Source organism: Belonocnema kinseyi, chromosome 2 (assembly GCF_010883055.1).
Source record: "Belonocnema kinseyi isolate 2016_QV_RU_SX_M_011 chromosome 2, B_treatae_v1, whole genome shotgun sequence".
Lineage (NCBI taxonomy): Eukaryota > Metazoa > Arthropoda > Insecta > Hymenoptera > Cynipidae > Belonocnema > Belonocnema kinseyi.
In genome coordinates, this window is record NC_046658.1 from 39,094,596 (window position 1) to 39,115,947 (window position 21,352).

General features: G+C 33.0%; 2 protein-coding genes across 5 annotated transcripts in view; one reads left to right on the plus strand and one right to left on the minus strand.

Moving 5' to 3' along the window:
* LOC117183134 overlaps positions 1 to 8,739 on the plus strand; it is a 67,968-nt gene extending 59,229 nt beyond the window's left edge. The window contains exon 4 of the mRNA XM_033376333.1: positions 7,863 to 8,739. Within this exon, the coding sequence (XP_033232224.1) occupies positions 7,863 to 8,149 (287 nt within the window). The 3' untranslated portion in view covers positions 8,150 to 8,739. The remainder of the gene's footprint in view (positions 1 to 7,862) is intronic.
* Positions 1 to 21,352, minus strand: part of LOC117183132 (pseudouridine-metabolizing bifunctional protein C1861.05) — a 442,705-nt gene that overhangs the window by 364,159 nt on the left and 57,194 nt on the right. The window lies entirely within an intron of this gene.

Sequence of the window (21,352 nt, forward strand, 5' to 3'; positions counted from 1 at the left end):
TACGCCAATTAGCACAAATGGTAAGTTCCGACAGTGCCTACAAGTGTGCCTACTGGCCGCTAAATGGCAATACCGGTTTCATATGTATACACCTGGTACCTTACATGTTTTCGAATTTTATAATACAAGCCTAGTAGCTGCATATCTCGATGCCTGTTGAAGAGAAAAATTAGAACAACAAATTTAAATCATATCTGAGAACACTTGTTCTTGGCAAACAAATTTCTGCCCGCGTGAAAAAAGTTTGCACCAGATCGAGCAACAGGTAGTATAATACATATTCTACGATAAATTTAAAAACATTTTGAATTGGTGAATAATGAAAACAATTCCAAATGGTTAGTCGACGACTTGGGTGCACCAGGTCGCGCCCCAGGTATCTTAGCACGTATTCTACGAGAACTTTTTCAAAATTTAGATTGTTTCAACAGCAAAAATTAGTGAAAAATTATGTGTCGACGATCCGGGTGTTCCAGGTCGAACACAAGTAAGTTTAAAACGTTTTCTACGCGAACTTTAAAAAAATATAAATTTCGTTAATGCTGAACCCAATTCCAAATGGCGATTCGACAACGCAGGAGCACCAGGTCGCGTCCCAGATATCTTAGTACGTATTCTACGAGAACTTTTTCAACATTTAGATTTTTTCAACAGCTAAAATGACTAAAAATTGTGAGTCGACGATCCGGGTGCACCAGAGCAAGCACCAGGTAGTATAATAAGTTTTCTACGAAAACTTTTTTAAGAATTTTAATTTCGTCAATAATGAAAACAATTCTAAATGGTCAGCCGACGACACGGGTGCACCAGGTCGCGCTCCAGGTATCTTAGCACGTATTCTACGAGAACTTTTTCCAAATTTAGATTGTTTCAACAGCCAAAATTACTAAAAATTGTGTGTCGACGATGGGGGTGCTCCAGATCGATAACAACGTAGTTTAAAACGTTTTCTACGAGAATTTAAAAAAATTAATTTCGTTAATAATGAAAATAATTCCAAATAATGATTCAACTACCCGGGTGCACCAAGTCGCGCCTCAAGTATCTTAGTATGTATTCTACAAGAACTTTTTCAAAATTTCGAGTATTTCAACAGCCAAAATTACTAAAAATTGTGAGTGGACGATCCAGGTGCACCAGATCGAGCACAAGGTAGTTTAAAACGTTTTCTACGCGAAATTTAAAAAAATATAAATTTCGGTAATGCTGAACCCAATTCCAAATGGTGATTCGACAACGCGAGAGCACCAGGTCGCGCCTCAGGTATCTTAGTACGTATTCTGCGAGAACTTTTTCAACATTTAGATTGTTTCAATAGCTAAAATGACTAAAAATTGTGAGTCGACGATCCGGGTACACCAGATCAAGCACCAGGTAGTATAATACGTTTTCTACGAAAACTTTTTTAAGAATTTAAATTTCCTCAATAATGAAAACAATTCTAAATGGTCAGTCGACGTCTCGGATGCACCAGGTCGCTCCTCCGGTAGTTTAGCACGCATTCTACGAGAATTTTTTCAAAATTTAGATTATTTAAACAGCCAAAACTACTAAAAATTAGAGTCGACCTGGGGCGCGACCTGGTGCACCCGGGTCATCGACTAACAATTTTGATTTTTTTTCACTATTCACAAACTTTAAATTTTTTTGAAGTTCTCTTAGAATACGTATGTACTACCAGGTGCTCGATCTGATGTACCCGGATCGTCGAATCACAATTTTTAGTAAATTTGACTGTTGGAACAATCTAAATTTTAAATGAGTTCTCGTAGAATACGTGCTAAACTATCTGGAGAGCGACCTGGTGCACCCGGGTCGTCAACTAACCATTTGGAACTGTTTTCATTATTCACCAAATTAAAATTTTTTAAAGTTCTCGTAGAATACGCATTAAACTACCTGGTGGCCAAACCGGTGCACCCGGATCGTCGGCTCACAATTTTTAGTAATTTATTCTGTTTAAACAATCTAAATTTTGAACAAATTCTCGTCGAATACGTATTAAGCTACTTGGTGCTCGACTTAGTGCGCCCGGATCGTCGACTAACAATTTTTAGTTATTTTGGCTGTTGAAACAATCTAAATTTTTAAAAAGTTCTCGTTGAATACGCGCTATGACACCTGGGACGCGACCTAGTGCACCCGGATCGTCGACTAACTATTCGGAACTGTTTTCATTATTCACGAAATTAACATTTTTTTAAAGTGTGGCTGCAAATAGTTAATAAAAAGAGTGTCAGTAAAGTGAATGACGCCTGAAACTAAAGACCTTGGATACTAATGGACCCAAGTGGGGAACCTCACATGACGACTTTGTAAGGATCTTCACTGGGGGTGATTTCTAGAGAGATTGATCAGTAACCTGGGTCGGAGCAGTGTTGCGGAACGAACGTGTTATTTAAATAAATATGACGAGAATTCTGGATCAATCTAAAAATTTTATATCACTTCCTCACATTACTGCCTTCCCCACCGAGTGAGTCACGCCTACTCCGAAAGGGAAATAGCTTAATGTTGTAATAAAAATAATAATAATAAAAATAATAATAAATTGTGCAATATGTCGGGGCACACTGCTCTCATCAGATCACTTGATTGCATTATAAAAGGCCGTTTAATATTATTATCATTTATATTATTATCAACATCAATAATTATTTTATGCTTTTTAAATTGTTTTTTTAAACTAACGAAATAAATATTAATGTTATAAATTTCAATAAATTGGAATTCGAACGTTTTTTTGTTAACCGAAAATATAGATAAGAATGTTACAACCTGTTATTCAATTTCATGAATAACGAATTATACGAAATTCTAGCGGGATTAATTCATTCTTATTTATTACACCGAATTTTCGCTTTCAATTAAGAGTCGGGGATTGACTTCAAATAGCCTTCGACTGGTTCCGGGAGGATCGAAACGTAAACAGTGAGGGCCGCCTGACTCGTTTCCAATTGGAATATATATCTATATTTATAATGTCGCAACCACTCTCGCCCTGCTCCTCTGAAAAAATGCGTGAGCCAACAGTTCTAGGAAGACGGAAAACGGGGTGACTGACAGCGAGAGTTTGGTGTACATGTAAACATAAATTTCGAATACATTAAGTAAGAGCGACGCTTGCAATTATTGATTTAAAATTAAAACATTTTAAACATACTTGGATTATAATAAAAAATATTTTAACAAACGAATACAATATTTCAAAATACATTTTCAGAAGGTTCACTCTGAAATGAACGACTAATTTTTACATAAGTTTAAATGATAAAGAATAAATTTAGCAAATTTTCAAACTCAAATTATGACGAGATCTTCTTAATAGAGATAATTAGATTAGAAATACCGTTGCTGGTCATTAATACAATTTTATGACTTTACTTTGGTAAATTTTGTATTTTTTGGTAATTTTAACCAAAGCAATTAATTTTGAATTAATTTTAAACAAAATAGATTAATTTTGAATTAAAAGAGATAAATATACAGCAACAAATAAAATAGTTTCATTTTCAGTTGAAGAAATCAGTTTCTAAGGAAATAGAATACATTTTCAACAAAATAGTTGAATTTTCAACAAAACAAATGAATTTTCTACCAAAAATTTTAAGTGTCGATAAAAAAGTATGCAAATGGTTAAAAATTTATGTAAGTAATAAAAATAGAAACCCGCATGTTTCGTTGACAATTAGGCTCCATACATATTTAATTTAGTATCAACATATTTAGTATAAATAGTTTGAAAATTTCTTTAAGTAACGTACGTTACTTTTTTCTTTAAGTTAAGTACGTTACTGTGCATTTTAGTTTCCCAAATATTTGACAGTCAAACCTGGTTTATTGCAACTCCTTCGAAACGTACACACCTCGTCTATTGCAACTCGAGAGGGGACCCCACCACTCCTGTATACGGAAGGTGGTCTCATAATATATTCCCACTTTCGCTCTGTCATTGGCTATACGGAACATGTGACCATCAGTAGTGGGCGTTAGGGAAATAGCGATAGACGAGTATCTTGTATTGCAATAAACGAGGTTTGCAATAAACTGGTCTTGCAATAAACGAGGTTTGACTGTAACATGGCAACGCACCTTCAACTCGACCTCTATGGTAGGGCGCAACAGAGTTCTTACACTATTCCATTTAAATGTACCCCTGTAACACAATGCAGAAGTCGCCGGTTGAGAGCCACAGGCCAGAGTGTTTAGTGAAGACGTGTGATAAAATTCCCGTACATTTCCCGCAGACATTTTCAAAATTCACGTACATATATATCAGACCTAAAAATTGCTCTGCCCCTATAAAAAATGGGAGTTCTTATAAAGATCAAATATACTCATTTTCATTTCTTCTTTAACATATTCCTGACTGCAAAAGTCGGAATACTCTCTTTGGATGCAATCGACAATTCGTCCAGTCATCAAGTTAAAAGGAACGAGTTTTTCAAGACAACGATTCAAGTACGTAGCACCACCTTTCACAGAAGCTATTATTTCCGTATTAAAGCACATGATATTTTTTGGCATTGAATATTTCAAAGGAGATCGCACCATAAGGTTTGAAATGAAAAACTGTAAACAAATTCTACATTCCTGGCGAAATTGGAGAATGTCCTTTTGGGTCTTTTTCTTGCAACTTACTACTGCTTTTCCAGTACCGAAGCCCAGTTCAATTTCCTTAGCTGTCAGAAGATTCTTTTCATCCATTATATTGATTTCATCAAGTTTCTCATTATCTAGTTCTAGTACATCCTTTTTTAGTGCGAGCCATAGTGTCCCTAACTATGAGAGACAGCGACGTAAATAACAAAGGAGCAAGAGGGGCGTGTTAGACTGAAACTCGATCAAAAATCGCGTCATATTTTCCGCCAAATTCTCCGAGAACGGCAGTTTAGCTGGCAGCATATTATCTTTAACAGTCTCCACAACGATCTGAAAGCTCTTGCATCTAGGCTGTTGACTCTTAGGCCTACTCTGTACTTGTTCGACGACTTTGATAATATCTGGCAAAATGCTTCTAGCTTCTCAAGCCATTTTGTAGCTGAAAATTTCAACGGATATACGGTGCTACCTGTAATTTTGACATACTCTCCTCGACGAGCAAGTGAATCTTGAAAGATATAATGCAGTGATCGTAAAAACGAAGGCAATTCCCATTCTGTTGCTTGTATCCTTGTTTTAAAACTGCCATGACACGAGTGAATTCCTCAAGAGCCAATATCGAGAAAAGTAGGATCATTTGGACTTTCTTTTATGTCGTTTTGTAGAAGTCTTATCAATTTAAAGTTGACATTAGGTCCATCCATAGACACTTGCAGAATTTTTTTAGACACAACAGTTTCAAGATCTTTTGCAAAAAACGGACCTAGACCATAAACTGTAACATACAGTATTTTCGACTTTTGTGATTGCATTTTTTGTACAATTTTGCTGTCCGTAAACAATAGTTTAAACATCTCACTTGCGCTTGCTACCTGCCTCTAAGAGTTATGTGACATTACAGTATGTAAGCACCAAATTGTTTCGGCTTTCGTGACATCTTCCTTCGTCAGGTATGATTAAATTACCTGTTTTCGCGCGGGAATATGAACCATTTCTGCTCCAAAATTTGTTCTCGATTCAGACAGGGTAGCATTTTGTGAAGCAGTTTATACAGCTAATAATATCTCTTTTAATCCGCGTGTTTCCGATGCAGATGGTGCTTCATCAATGATGGATCCGCACGTTTTCTTCAAATTAGACGTAGGCGATGTAAACTGCTGAGTAGGTAGACTTTTCTGGATAGCACTAACACGTTCTTTATATTTTTTCCTTCGCTGTGACTTTGGAGAGCTTGTCTTCCCATACTACAAATGGCAATCTCCGTTCCACACATTTTGCAAATTACTAAATGAACGTCCTTTGGAGGAGGTGCCACCCAACAAAAACTTTCCTCCCATTTTCGAAAATACGATGTCTTGCCACGAGTACTTCTTTTCGCTATCTGCAGAAGTCCTTTTATACCTGGTAAATTTGGGTGGAAAACCAAATATATTGTCGGATTAAATATATAAAAAAAATCTCAATGCACAAAAAGAGAACAAAATTCGTAGTTATGATTGTGAATTTAATCGCAGAATACAAAATTTATTTTGATAATCAATCGTATTTTATCCGATTATCATAAATTCTTAAAGCTTAGGTGACATGTGGTGCATAAAAGATGATAATAAATTTATTATTTTACGCGTACAAATAGATCTTAACAAGACGGAAGTAACCATGCACACATTTCAATAGTCAATTATTTCTCTCTGTTAACCCGTTAAATAGTTTCCAGAAAGTTTATATAAATTTACTTACTTTAATTAAATAGAATCCTGTAAGCTTTTGAATTAACAACTTATTATATCCGATATTTTAAATTCGTATTTAATGATACTGCTATATTATTCACAGCATTCAAAATACATTAAAATCAATCACCAATAAGTTACTACGACATATCGCAGTCTTTTCTATAACATTATTGCAACATTAATCGCAGTCTTTTCTATAACTTTATTGCAACTCCTTCGAAACGTACACACCTCGTCTATTGCAACTCGAGAGGGGACCCCACCACTCCTGTATACGGAAGGTGGTCTTTTTATATCAATCGCTTTAATTAAATTAGAATAAAAATCGCAGGTAGAGTATTTAAATTTATTTATTTATTTATTGGAGGTAGTTAGTTGAAATATCTGTAATAATTTAAAATTTGAAAGAAGTATGTGATTCTTGTTGTCTTCGTACAAGTTGCGATATCTGAAGTCAGTTTTTTGTATAGGAAAGCCAGTGCGAGAGCCCAGCGTGATGCCGTTTTTTCAGGGTATCGTCCTCGGTCTTCCTCACCACAGGGTAAGGGTTTGAAGGCCAAAGTGAAGCTTGGAGGCATAAGTTGGGTAGGTCGGGCTAAGGAAAACCGAGGACGATCCCCTGAAAAAACGGCACCACGCTGGGCTTTAGCACTTGCTTTTCTATATAAAAAACTGACTTCAACTATCGCAATTTGTACGAAGACAACAAGAATCACATACTTCTTTCAAATTTTAAATTATTACAGATATTTCAACTAACTACCTCCAATTTAAATCTCTTCATTATCTTCATTAGAGCTGAAGATAGTGCGGTCGCATATTTATTCACAAAAAACGAACAATTATTTATATTTTGCAAAATTTTCAACGGCAATCTGTTCAGAAATGTTTAATGTAACATCATGAATTTTTTCAGATTTTTTCTATTGTTTTTAAATAAAAAAATATGCTTCAAAGTTCACTGTTTTTTAAGGCTATCAAATTTCCTTACCTTTCATCAGATTTTCAGATCTATAAGCTACAAACAATTTTTTGGAATATTCCTTTTCTGCTCATTAACGTACAACATTTGCACCTTTAAAGTTATACCTCCTTCATTAACCTACCATTTTTTCTTCACATACTTATTCCACGTCAAAGCCCGAGGACTCGAAAATTCTCGCTGATAGTAGTTTGTTTGTTTATTGACTGCACAGGCATGCATAGGTATTTGAATGGCGCGCAATATTTGAAAATTAATACATACTCAAAAAATCCTGTCCACATAACTAAATCGTTCAAGGGACATAAAAAAAATTACCGCATAAAATAAAAAATTCCGTACATTTCCCGTACCTATAAAATTCCCGAGCAATTCCCGCTTTTCACGCTTTTCCCGCTTTTCTCGTACGCTGGACACCCTGTAATAGGACTACACTTTGATCAAGTTACAGTAAAACCGATTTTTGGGTTGGGGCAGATGAGAAATAGTTCCTCCTATTTACAAGTGAAGAAAAATAATATTATAATAAATTTCACTTTCAGGTAACGCACCGCTGTTACTTCAAAATGATGATTGTGCCGTTAGTAAGCATCCCTTATTAGCAAATAATTTGCAAGATGGAGGGGCGGATAGTGATACGAACAGTCATTGCGCTCTAATATTGGAAGAAACGACACCCACCTCCACTATTCATAATTGTAGTTCAAAGGAGAAAAGCAACGGGAACAATAATTATGAAATGAGAGAATTCAACAGAAGACTACTACTTCCGAATGGTGGAAGTCCTGGGGTTGGAATAACGACCGGAGGTCAGAGTAGACGAACCTGACTATGGAAGTTCTGGCGAACTACAGCAAGTCATTTTCTTTGTAGAAATAATCGACCTGCTGAGCTACCAATATACAAGTAAACTTTTCATTTTTAATCCAAAAATGAGCCAAAGGCTTAGGAAGAATATGCCTTAAGTGAAACAGAGCTGTATGTAGATAACAAGAAACGAGGCTGAATTTAAAGAGGAATCCCAGGCATGGCACAATGGAAGTAAAATCAGAAATTTTCCAAATAGTGTCGTTGGCCAATTATTTCACATTTTTCAACGACTTATTTCATAACATCATATCCAAATATAATGCGTCCTCTTTAAACACTACTAAAAAATAGGAGTACTCCATCAAATTTACTTTAAACTAATTTGTCAAAGTATGAAGACATCAATGATTTCGGGCTTCTTTTTTCATTTTCAAACTACAACGTACAGCTTATGTATATTATACATGGATACAGAATACTCGTGCTCTTTTGTTACACAAATACATTTTTTAAATAAATTATGGAAACTATTTCAAATTGAAAAAGTGTTTTGACACCATAAAAGCAAACAACCTACCCGATTACATTGAAAATACAATCCTGCCGTTTCTTTTTTTATTAGATAGAAGCTCTATTATTGCGCTCACAAATAAAACACCCCACATCAAACTCAAGACGTCTACTATGAATATGCTTTTATTTCAAGTTTACTGTCAAAAATTCCATAGCACAGTGATTTAATTTAAAATACACAAAACTATTTCACGAATTTGAAAAATAAATTGTTGCCAATCCTAAAAACAGCATGAAAAATTACATAAATAAAGACAAAGGTCCACAGCTACTTCCAGGCTAAAATTTATTTTTATATTTGTATATTTTAGTCTGGAAGTAGTTGTGAACCTTTGTCTTTATTTATATAATTAAAACGTTCCCAGACGTTAATTTTACCAATGATTAACATCTCATCTATTTCGTCACCTTATATATCAAGTAAAATGTTTTTATGTTCAGATAACAGATCAATTTTTATGAGCGCACAAAGTATTTGTTGGTAATGAATTTAATATAATAAGAGTAATAATTAATATCAATAAAAGACTAAAAATCGTTCAACTCTAGCATTGCCGATGGTGTCGGGCAAGTTCGTGAGTGCTCAGTGAAACTTGACCCAATCACTTATAATACTTTTGTCACTGTTTACGGGAAAAAAGTGATGAAAGATTTTAGACTTGTCATATCTATTATTTACAAAAATAAATCTATGTCCAATGAATTTTTCTCATATTCGAGACCTAGCTACTAGTTCGTGACTTTTTTACGTATACATTCTTTCCGTGCAGAAGAAATAATAAATTAAAGAAAAATCCAAAGAAATTTTTTAAAATCCAAAAGAACTCAAGGAAGTTCAAAAGAATCCAAAAAATTAACAAAAATTATACTAAATTTTGTAAAATTGATACGAACTCAAAAGAATTCAAAGGAAATTTAAAAGCATCCAAAAGAAGTTAAAACAATTAAAGTGAATTCAGAAGAAAGCAAGTGAATCCTAGAACATCCAAATAATTCACCAAAATTACAATAACACAATAGAATCGATTCTATTTGGAAGAATTCAAGGGAGATTTAAGAAAATTAACCCTAGAAGGATCCTATACATTTTTTTACAGTCACCGGCTCCTGTGGGTGACAAATGTCTCCCATTTGGATTCCTTGTGCACAATGTTTAAATGAATTTAAAATGTTGGAAAAAAAATGTTTAAACAAATAAAAATCGCGAAAACTCGTGTTTTTGACATTTTTTGGGAAAAAATCATGTAATTTCTTTTCTAATTAACTAATTTAAAAATTTCAAACGTCATTTTGAAGGGGGCAAATTGCACCTTAAGTTAGTGTAGGTTATAATGCAGAATGCTTATTATTATAAATAATTCGAATATATAATAGGCCAATCTCTTTGTTTTCTGATACACAATAAGATGGCTTCATTTAAATTAAGATAAAAAAATTAAGAAAAAGTTTTTTTCAATGAAAAAGCGTTTAGTAAGTTTGAAAGATAGGAAAAATTCATCGGAATTAAAAAAAGCAGCATTTTCTAAAAGACACAGGTTGGTTGAAACTTTTCTCTCTTTCCTGCGACACTGTAGTAGGTATGTTAAGCTGACATAAGCACATCTTCGAATGGAGTTGGAACCTATCTCATAATTAAAGGCTCATTTAATGCTAATTTAATGCCCTATTGCCAAATTTAATGCTACATTATTTTTAAAAAAACAGGGGTTACTCTAGCTTAACGTTGAAATGGCGGAACCTCTTGTGAAATAAATGTTAAATCGAATTCTGGCATATCACATAATTACGGGCTCATTCAATGCTCATTTAATGTCCTATTGCCAAATTTAATGCTCCACTATTAAAAAAAAAAAAAAAAAAACCGCGGGAAACAAAGAGGACAAGTACCTACTCATTGGAGTTGTAAAATACACTAATCAAAATCTAGAGAACCAATGGGAAGAGAATAGGAAAAACAAAAAATCAAAAAAGACGAATAAGACGAAAAATGTGAACATGGGCATTGGTCATTATACAGCAGTCTGTAGACGTCATAACACCTGTGTCGAATATAACGACACACACGGCACCAAGCACTGCTTGAAAAGTGAAATAGATAAAATAATTTTTGCTGGAATCTTAATATATGCCAAAGTACCACAAAAAAAAATAAAAAATTATGTAGGAGATTTTAATTGTATTTCTGTTTCCTTTCATATCTTAAGTGAGAATTTTTTTATAATGAAAGAAAGTATAATATTTGGATGTTATGGTCAAAACTCGAAGTGGGGTGGCTTGGATGTACCTCAAGTTTTGAACATTTATGTCTCAGCGAACTAAAAAGCTATTCTTTGGCCAATTATTTCATCATCAAACACCACTTATCTATCCACTTAACAGCACTTATTTATCCACTTATCACTTATCAAAATGCTACCAGGACCAGAATTTTACTTTTCCGAAACACAGCACTAGTCGTTTGCCAATAGGCTGTGTTGTGCAGCAGGAGAAAATTCTTTTAATATTATTTTATTTAAATTGTGAGGCTAGGCGGGGAAGTGTTCGGTAAAAGTTGAAATGTAAACGAATTTTTAAAAACATTCAATTTGTTTCATTAAATAATGTGTAATTTTTGTAGTCTTAGAATACAGGATAATTTTTCGAAGTACCGTTTTTGAGGGATACTTATTGATTTTGAAAAATTTACTTTGGTGGTTCTGGAAAGCCCTTAATTATGTCATAGGTCAGAACTTGATTCAATATTATTTTCACGTGTCGTTCCATCAGCTTAACGTTGAACTAGCGTAACTCCCCGGGGGTTTTTCTTTTAGTATAGCAATAAATTTGGCAATGGGGCATTAAATGAGCATTAAATGCGCCCTTAATTATAGTATGGTCAGATTTACAATTTGTGCATAATTTATATCAAGGGTGGTTTTTCAGTATTAGGGGTGGCTTTTGGAAAGTAATTTTTGGTGGTTTTGGAGAGCATTAAATGAGCCTTTAATTATGTGATAGGATAAGACTCGATTCAACGTTTATTTCACATGGGGTTATGTCAGCTTAATATTAAGCTAGCGTAACCCCCGGTTTTTTCAAAAATAGTGAAACATTAAATTTGGCAGTGGGGCATTAAACGAACATTAAATGAGCCCTTAATTATAGTATGGTCAGATTTACAATTTGTGCATTATTTATATTAAGGGTGGTTTTTCAGTATTAGGGGTGGCTTTTGGAAAATAATTTTTGGTGGTTTTGAAGAGCATTAAATGAGCCTGTAATTATGTGATAGGAAAAAACTCGATTCAACGATTATTTTTACATGGGGTTCCGTCAGCTTAACATTAAGCTAGCGTAACTCCCGTTTTTTTAAAATAGCGGAGCATTAAATAAGCCCTTAATTATGTGATATGCCAGAACTCGATTTAACATTTATTTCACATGGGATTTTGCCAGCTTAACGTTATGCTAGCGTAACCCCTGTTTTTTAAAAATAATGCAGAATTAAATTTAGCAATAGGGCATTGAATTAGCATTAAATGAGCCCTTAATTATGAGATAGGTTCCAACTCCATTCGAAGATGTGGTTGCGTCAGCTTAACATACCTCACCGTAGTCACAGTATCGGCACTTTTTAGTTAGTATATTCTCGACATCTTTGATAAAAAAACAATTATTCAATTATTATTTATTAATTGATTTATTATTGGAATTCCAGATTGTTCAAAGAGAATGAAGTAGGTGTTGACTGTACATCTAAATTTAGTAATGGTTAACATTTGATCATCCATAGGAGAAATTATATCTAAATAAAATAATTTTCGAAGTGAATTGAACAAGTTGATAAGGCACAAATAATTGCAATTTATTGGAATCCTTACTGTTCTCTTTTTTCATGAATTATTATGTTCAATTTATTGCATGTTAATGTGAACATGTAATTTTGAAAACACGAAAAAAATTAAAAACTTGAAAATTCATAATTTATATGTACTAATTTATTTTTTCTAAAGCTAATAATCTAATAGTTGTCCGGAAAGTCCTGTTCAAATTTGTGATTAGCTTCACTCGGTGTTCGGGAAGCAAAAACAGTCTGCTTAAAACACCTAAGAAAATTGAATGTATCATGCTTTTTTTCTGGTACCTAGGAGGGCTTAAAAATCGTTGAGACAAAATCTGAACGGATTCTGTTCGCGAGAAAATCACTTTTTTCTCCAGTCAAAAGTACCAATAATCGGTTTTTTGAGAATACCTCCTCAGGGATGTATTTCGTCATAAAAGTTGTTGTCAGGTGATTTGTAGAAAATTAAATTACCTTTCGAACGAGTCCTGTAGATTTAAAAATACTCATTGGGTACCAAGATAGAGCGAATATCAGTAGGCCATAAATACCGAAAATCGATTTTCGTGAATATCTCCTAAAGTATGTATATTATAAGTAAAGTACTTCATATATGATTTATAGAAAATTCGATTACCTTACAAATAAGCCCTATAACTTTAAAAAGTATTTATTGGTTACCGGGATAGAGCGCATATTAGTAAAGCTAATCAAAGAAAAAATCGGTTTTCCGAGATACCTCCTCAGGAATGTATTTTATGTCATTTAATTCGAGAATGTTCAATAACCACCGAGATAAAGCGTCTCAACGTGGACACTTTTTGAGAATTTTTTACGAAAAACCTTGAAAATCAGTTTTTTTTTAATTTGTCATGTCTTAAGGAGCTAAAAAAAGTTGGATCAAAATCTGAAAAAATGCTATTCGCATGTAAATTATAGACTGGCCCCATATTTTGTTTTGCCAATTTTATTTCAACTATTAAACAATAATATTCTCTCAAACGACGAATGAACTATAAGAATATGGATTCAAATAATGCCATAAATGAAGGAAATAAGAATGCATTCAAGGTTTTAAATATGAAGCGAGTAAAATTCAACGACTGCACCTTTTAATCTCTTTCCATAAGAAGAATCTGCAATTGAGTTGATCTTGCGTCTGTTCCAAAATTTGAGGAATTCTCGATGAGCAGACCCTCCAGACTTTTCAGACCACAATCCTAGATAACTCCATGTAATTGGCTTTTGTTCTCAGATTCAAATTAGGACGTTTTAGACTTAAAAATCTTGCGTGTCATAAAGACGTTATTTCTTAACGGACAATAAGCTCAGCTCTTTTCTGTGAACGCACACAACACAAGAAATATTAACACCAGGTTGATAATATTGTTGTATTGTATGCCTTGAATAAAAATAATCCACTTAATTGAGTCCATGATTTACAAGCGACTAGAATTTTTTCAGATTTCGATTCTAATTTTTTTTAGCATCTTAAGACATGAGAAATGTTTGAAAAACTGATTTTCAATGATTTTCGTACAAAATTATCAACAAGAGTCAAGATTGAGACGCTCCATCTCGGTGGTTATTAAACATTTTCGAATATTCAAGGGCTCAATTTGAACACCGATATTATGGATGAAATACATCCCTGAAGAGGTATCTCGGAAAAACCGATTTTTTTCACTGGTTTACTTCACTAATATGCGCGATATCTCGGCAACCAATAAATATTTTTTAAAGATATAGAGCTTATTTTGAATGTATTCAAATTATCTACAAATCATTTTTAAAGTACTTTAGTAATAATATAAATCGTTTCAGAGATATTCTCGCGAATCGATTTTCAGTATTTATGGACTACTGATATGTGCTCTATCTCGGCAACCTATCAGTATTTTTTAAAGCTAAGTTATTTTCTCGCGAAAAGGATCTGTCCAGATTTTGTCTCAACGATTTCTGATTTTTTTTTGCTTGATGCATACTAAAGAGAAACAAGCACAACTTCTAGGTCATAATATGTTATCACAGAAAAAACTGGGGGCCCTACCGACAGAAAATCTCAGAAGATACTCTGGCGAAAAAGCCTGGTTCATTTCAGGCTATCTGCAGTCTCGATTTTAATCGTTTCGTCTACAGAGGTAGTCTGAGAGATTTAGGTCCTTTTAAGGTTGTATGTAAAAATATCCATATCTGGTTGAATTTTTTGAAAAAAGAGCTATACATAAATAGAATAATTATTTATATGCTAAATTAATCTTTAATTATTTAACCATACCGATGCGGAGATAATTAATGTCAAAGTTGACTACTTTAACATGTAGTTCATGAACAGTGCATATGCAATCTCCACATTTAATTTATAGTAACTAAATGCTCTGGTAGAGAAATAACAAAAATGTCGGTATTAGTGCTGCTTGAAAATACAAATTAAAAAATATATATAAAGTTTTTCCACTACATAGTTTCATAGATAATTCAATGAAAAACATTAAAATTTTAACCATTTTCAAACTGATAAACGTAACAGTATCGCATAGCAGTTTATCTGCTGTACCAAGCTATTCAAACGCACATTACATGCCATAGAAGTGGTGACTATACGAATTTCTTATTGAAAATTTATCTTATTTTTAGTCAAAACTTCAAATATTTGTTTGAAAATTCATTTTTTTTTAATCTGACCGTTTCGGCATAAAATTAATGTTCTTGATTGTAAAATAATATTTTTAGATGAAAATGTTATTATTTGGTTGAAAATTCATCTTTTCTGGCAGAACTTTGATCTTTTCCGGTTGAAAATGAAACTCTCTTTTTCAATAATACGAGCACCCCCTTCCCGTTTTTAATTTAAAAAATTTTCTTTGGTTTCATTTATTTTCAACAAAATATTTGAGTTTATTAACTAAAAAGTCGAATGTTTAGAGAAAAATTTCTACTTTTAATCTCGAAAAGCTGAATTTTTAACCAAATAGTTCGAGCCACAAGGACGAAAACTGTATATTCAGTTTAATTTTTAAACAGAAAAAATTCCTTTACAACTCAAAAGGACGATTTTTCAACCAAAAATTATCAATTTTCTACAAACAGAAATTAATTTTTAACAAAAGAGTTAAGTTTTTAAGCTAAAAAGTAGAATTTTTGAGAAATTTTTTTACTTTTGACCTTTGTTTTACCAGTTGGTTTCTAAATGAATATTCTACCAACATTCAATTAAAAGTTGAGCATAGTTTAAAGTGAAATAAATAGCTAAAATGTATGAGAGGGAAATATGTAGCTAATTTTAATATTTATTTCACTTTATTGAGATAATATTTTATTATTATTATGTATGAACTCTGAGAAATTAATCAGATTAGTTTATTTATATTCTAGTATTATATCGTTGACAATGCATATTTCCAATTAATTTTTAAACACGCATTCATAAAAATATTTGTTTTGTACATTTTGCTTCCAGTCCTAAGTCTGGGTAAAGTGTGAAGGAAAATTCATGGGAAATGTGAGTCGACCGTTTGACGGCGAACGCTGAAAAGCGGAGTAGTTAGTAGTATGGAGGGTGTAGACACCACCCGCTGTGTTTTCTTGACCGAACCGCAACTCGACCCCAGTCGGTCGTCAACAACCCGACTCTCTTTTAAATTTTTTCTTTAAATTGTTAACTTTTTTTAAATTAGTCAATGTTCTCATTATACATGTTTTTTAATTATAACTTATATACCAATATACTATTTTGGAGTTGAATTGAAAAATGTTGTATGTTTTGGCACATCTCATTTCATTTACGAGATACGTAATATTCATTCCAAATTTTATACATTCAAAGAAAAGAATGATTCCAAAGAAAAGATTCCGAATTATTATGTTTCAGGATGTTAATTTTGAAATTAAAAAAATGTATTTCTAAATTTTAATCCGAAAGCTTAACAAAGAACCCTTAGTGAGTGTCGGCTACTCTATTCATATAGCCTGTTTGTTATTTATGATCGAATTCTTATTTCAATTTCGAAAAGGACATTTTAAAGCCTCAAACCATTTAAAAGAGCTACCTGGATCTCTCAAAATATCTACCCGACGAAAACCAGCGGAGAATGTTCTCTGAAGCTTCTCTGAGCCTGAGAATCTACAGTGAATATTCAGATTTCTATTGGTAGGGGATTCAATACAGTTGGGGCTCAAATAAAAGTTGGTATCATTTAGCACTTGAGCTCCAATAGAAGCCTGTAGAGAGCCAAAAGGGTTCCTTTAGAGCGCTCTGGAAAAGAACATGGAGGAGCATTCACAAATCAACCGCTTGCAAAGTAGGGTTGGTAAATTAGGGATCGCTTTACAGTTATCGACCGATGACTTGAGACGAAAAGTTTCTTGCATATGAATATGCCTGTATGTTGACAACTTTGCTACTTAACCTGCAAATTATATTTATCAGGTCATTATATCTATTTTAATTGTGATAGTATTTTGTAATTTAACCCTCACAGCAATAGGATATAGCGGGATATCCCATTTGATCCCACTTATCTTCCAGGTTGTCCCAAGGATATACCAGAGATAACCCGTCGGATTTCCCACAAAGCGGGAATTTGGATATCCTAGAGATAACCCCAGGATATCCAGGATATCCCTGAGACGTTTCCGGAATATTCAAATGTCCCAAGTAGGATATAGAGAATCAATTTATGTTTTTTTTGGGACATGTGAATATTTCGGAAACGCCCCAGGGATATCCTGGATATCCTGGGATTATCCCTGGAATATCCATATTTCCGCTTTGCGGGATATCCGACGGGTTATCCCTGGGATATCCTTGGGACAACCTGGGAGATCAATGGGATCAATTTGGATATCCCGGTATATCCTATTGCTGTGAGGGAAACATCTTCATTAAGTTATTAATTGAATAAAATATCGCAGTGGAAAAACCGAAAAATAGGTTCCCTAACGCTAATTTCTGTCTTTCGCAAAGTTAATATTTGTCCTAAAAATAATGATTTCCTTAAGAGAAGGTTTGATTTTTTAACATTTTATTGATCCAAGGAACTCGCAAAATCCGGAATATTCGACAAGTTTTCTTTCTTTTGTTCTCAAATCATTTGGAAAGAAATATATTGAGTCAGTGCCCTACCTATCCAAAAAAAATTCAAAGTAGGATTTAACCAACACCCTCAAGCTTTGGGATTAAAATTTAGAAACAGATTTCTTTTAATTTCAAAGCTAACAGCCTAAAATATAATAATTCGAGATTTACGAATTTTAAAAATTAAAAGAGTATGTCACTTATATCGAAAAGTTTAAAATCAATACTTGAAACAATGAAAAGTTAGAAAAAACTATACTAATTAAGCGTGTGTGAAGAATGATGTGTGTGTGTGTGTGTGTAATGTGTGTATATATATAATTTTATTTATATGAAAATTAATATATAACTTGTATAAAAATTATACATAATAATTATACATTAGAGTGATGCCAGGTTTTTGGCACATCCATAAAGTCATAAAGCGATCAGAATGGCAATCGGGTCTGAGATTTTAGGCCGCTACGTTATATTTTTTTATCGAATTTTTTGCATACCTAATCTCGAATCAAGCAGAGCCGGTTTTTCGATAAAATATTTGTATTTTGTTTAATAATCAAAATAGAGAACAATAGCAGTGATAGTCGATAATAATTGTACAGGTATGTCCGCAGCGAGCCTGCTCACCCTCGTCCAACTCCAGTCAGCAGGCTCCCCGCAGGTTGACAAACGATACGGAACGAATTAATTCGAGCATTGTTATGCGATTTCGACCAATTAGAAAAACTGAAATTATGAAATCATTTATTATTTCAATTCCAATTAACAGAATTAATTTATATAATTACAAGAAATTGAGAAAAATACTCGTGAAAATCGGTTAATATTTGCAGTTTTCAAGAGTGTTTCCAAGTATTTTGTGCATATAGTTCCGACTTTTATTAATAATTTAGAGCTTATTATTATAAATTAAGTTATTTTTTGCACAATATTTAGTACTTTGTAAACAAAAAACTTAATTTGCAATTGATGACCTAATTAATGAATGGTAAAAGTGCTTTTTTTGGTTTAAGATATTTAGCAATCAAGTACTGGGTTCTGAACTTTTAGGCCGCACCGTTTAATATTTTTCACTCATTTCTTGCATACGTCATATACATACTCATATCTTGAAGCACGCAGAGCCGATTTTTCAATGAAATCATTACATTAGAGATTATAATCTAGACTATAGCGCCGAAAATGCATATACAGCTAACACTGCGCGTTACTACTACTGTTCTTCCCTTTTTGATTATTAAATAAAATATAAACTTTTTATCAAAAAATGGCTCTGCTTGCTTCGGGATATGGTTATTTAGATGAGGTATGCAAAAAATTAAACGTTATTACGGATATCAGAATTGGCAATCGCGTCTGAATTTTGAGGCCGCACGATTGAATATTTTTGTCTAATTTTTTGCATACCCCATCTAGATAACCATATCTCGAAGCAAGCAGAGACATTTTTTCTATAAAATTTTAATATCTTGTTTAATAATCAAAACAATTTTCGGCATGTATAATCTAGATTATATTGTACAATGTAATGATTTTATTGGAAAATCATTACATTGTATAATGTAATGATTTTATTGAAAAATCATTATATTGTATAATGTAATGATTTTATTGAAAAATCGGCTCTGCGTACTTCGAGATATGAGTATCTAGATGGCCTATGCAAGAAATGAGGAAAAAATATTCAACCGTGCAGCCTAAAATTTAAGAACAAAGTACTCAATTGCATAAGAAAGTACTCTGACCATTCATTGATTGCATTATAAATTACAGAAAATAATATTTTTGTAAGGTTCACGGGGAAAGAATTGTTAACCAAATTAAGTTTTTTGTTACAAAGTACTAAATATTCTGCAGAAAATAACTTAATTTATAATAATAAACTATAAATTATTAATAAAAGTCAGGCATGCAGAAAATACTTGATAACACTCTACGTATGGATTAAGGATTATGTATTTGGAAAAATTTTTAAAAATACCATCTTTAGCCCAATTTGTGAAGAAACCTGCGGTGCGTAAATACACAGTATGTAAAGATTCACATTATTACTGAAAATATTAACCGATTCTCACGAATCTTTTTTTCAATTTCTTGTAATTATATAAATTAATTAATTCTGTTAATTGAAATTGGATTAATCAATGATTTCATAATGTCAGTTTTTCTAACTATCCGAAAACTCATAGCAATGCCCGGGTTCATTCGTTCCATATCATTCATCTCCCTGCGGGGAGTCTGCTGATTGGAGTTTGAAAAGGGTGAGCAGACTCGCTGCGGACATGCATGTGCAGCTATCACAAAGTGTCACTGCTATTTTTCTCTATTGTTCTCTACGTTTATGATTATTACACAAAATATAAAGATTTTGTCGAAAAACCGGCTCTGCTTGATTTGAGATATGGTTATTTAGACTAGGTACGCAAAAAAGTATACAAAAACATTCAACCATGCGGCCTCAAAATTCGGACGCGAGTAGACATTCTGATAAAGGGCCTTATTTAAGATACTTCCTCTGACTTATTTATTTATCCCACGTATTTACAAATAACAACTTTTCTCTCACAATTATGAATTGTTTTTTGTCATATTTTTAACCACCTAATAAATCTTGTCGTACGATTGGTTCCTTGAGGCCTCCAGCCAGGTTTAGAATTTAGAATATAAACAAAAATATTGTCAACGGTAAAAATGAAGGTGAATTTATTTTAAAATTTTAGACAATTGTTTCTAAGTAATGTTTACAGTAAAACATATTTTTTTAATTATATTCGTATAATTGAGCTGCCGGATCGAAGGACACATAAACTTATTTCGCCGGGAGTGGGGAGGCCCCTGGAAGTTTTCAAAAGCATTTTCGTATTTTAATTTTTAAAGACTATAACTAGATGTAGAATTTTATTGCGCATCTTTTTCCCCTCAGGAAAAAAGTTGTAGCTTTTTTATTTTTCTAATTAAAGCCAAAAAACTGGCTTTTCTGGAAAAATCAATTTTAATTCGTTTTTAACTTCAACTCGTGCTCAATCAGTAAATTTTCAGGAATTTCCAATAAAATTTTCAGAGAATGTAGTCCAAAATGTCCTTCGACTGATAGAGCAAAAGGACCTTACAAATTTATTTAAGAAAAATGGTTGTTGATTTTTTTCTGGTGCGTGGCGCTTAACGGACTTCTCTAACTTCCAACGTTTCGTTTATCGAGCGAATTTAGACCAACGAAAAACTTTCAGCGAGAAAGTTGTTAACAACAGTACAAAGAAGTTTTCTGGAAAATTTTAGCCCAATCGAATTGATATTCTAGAAATTATTAACGTATTAATTCGATAGCGGCCAGGCGACTCGCGCGCGGGCTGTATCAAGAGTCTCAGATCCGATTCATAATCCAGTTAACCGGCGCCAAAAGTAAAAGCTAATCAAGTAATCAGGTAATATCAAAGGATTGTGCATAAATAAACAATAGTGCATAATGTTAAATAATTTAAAAATGTAATATCATGTTAAATAGAATGGTTCTATTTTTATAACAAACTGTACAAATGTAAAACAAAACATTAACATCTAATAGTTGAGATTCGCCGGATTCTTTAATTCTGCGAATTTTCCAATGCTTCAAATTCATAGAATTGAAAACAGTGAAATATCGACAAAGTACAATGAGTCTGAAGTTCCCAACGTTTACAAAAAACGAAAAAAACGAAAAATAAAATATTTGAAAAGTCAAAATGTTTTCATTGTTTATGACAGTATCATGTGCC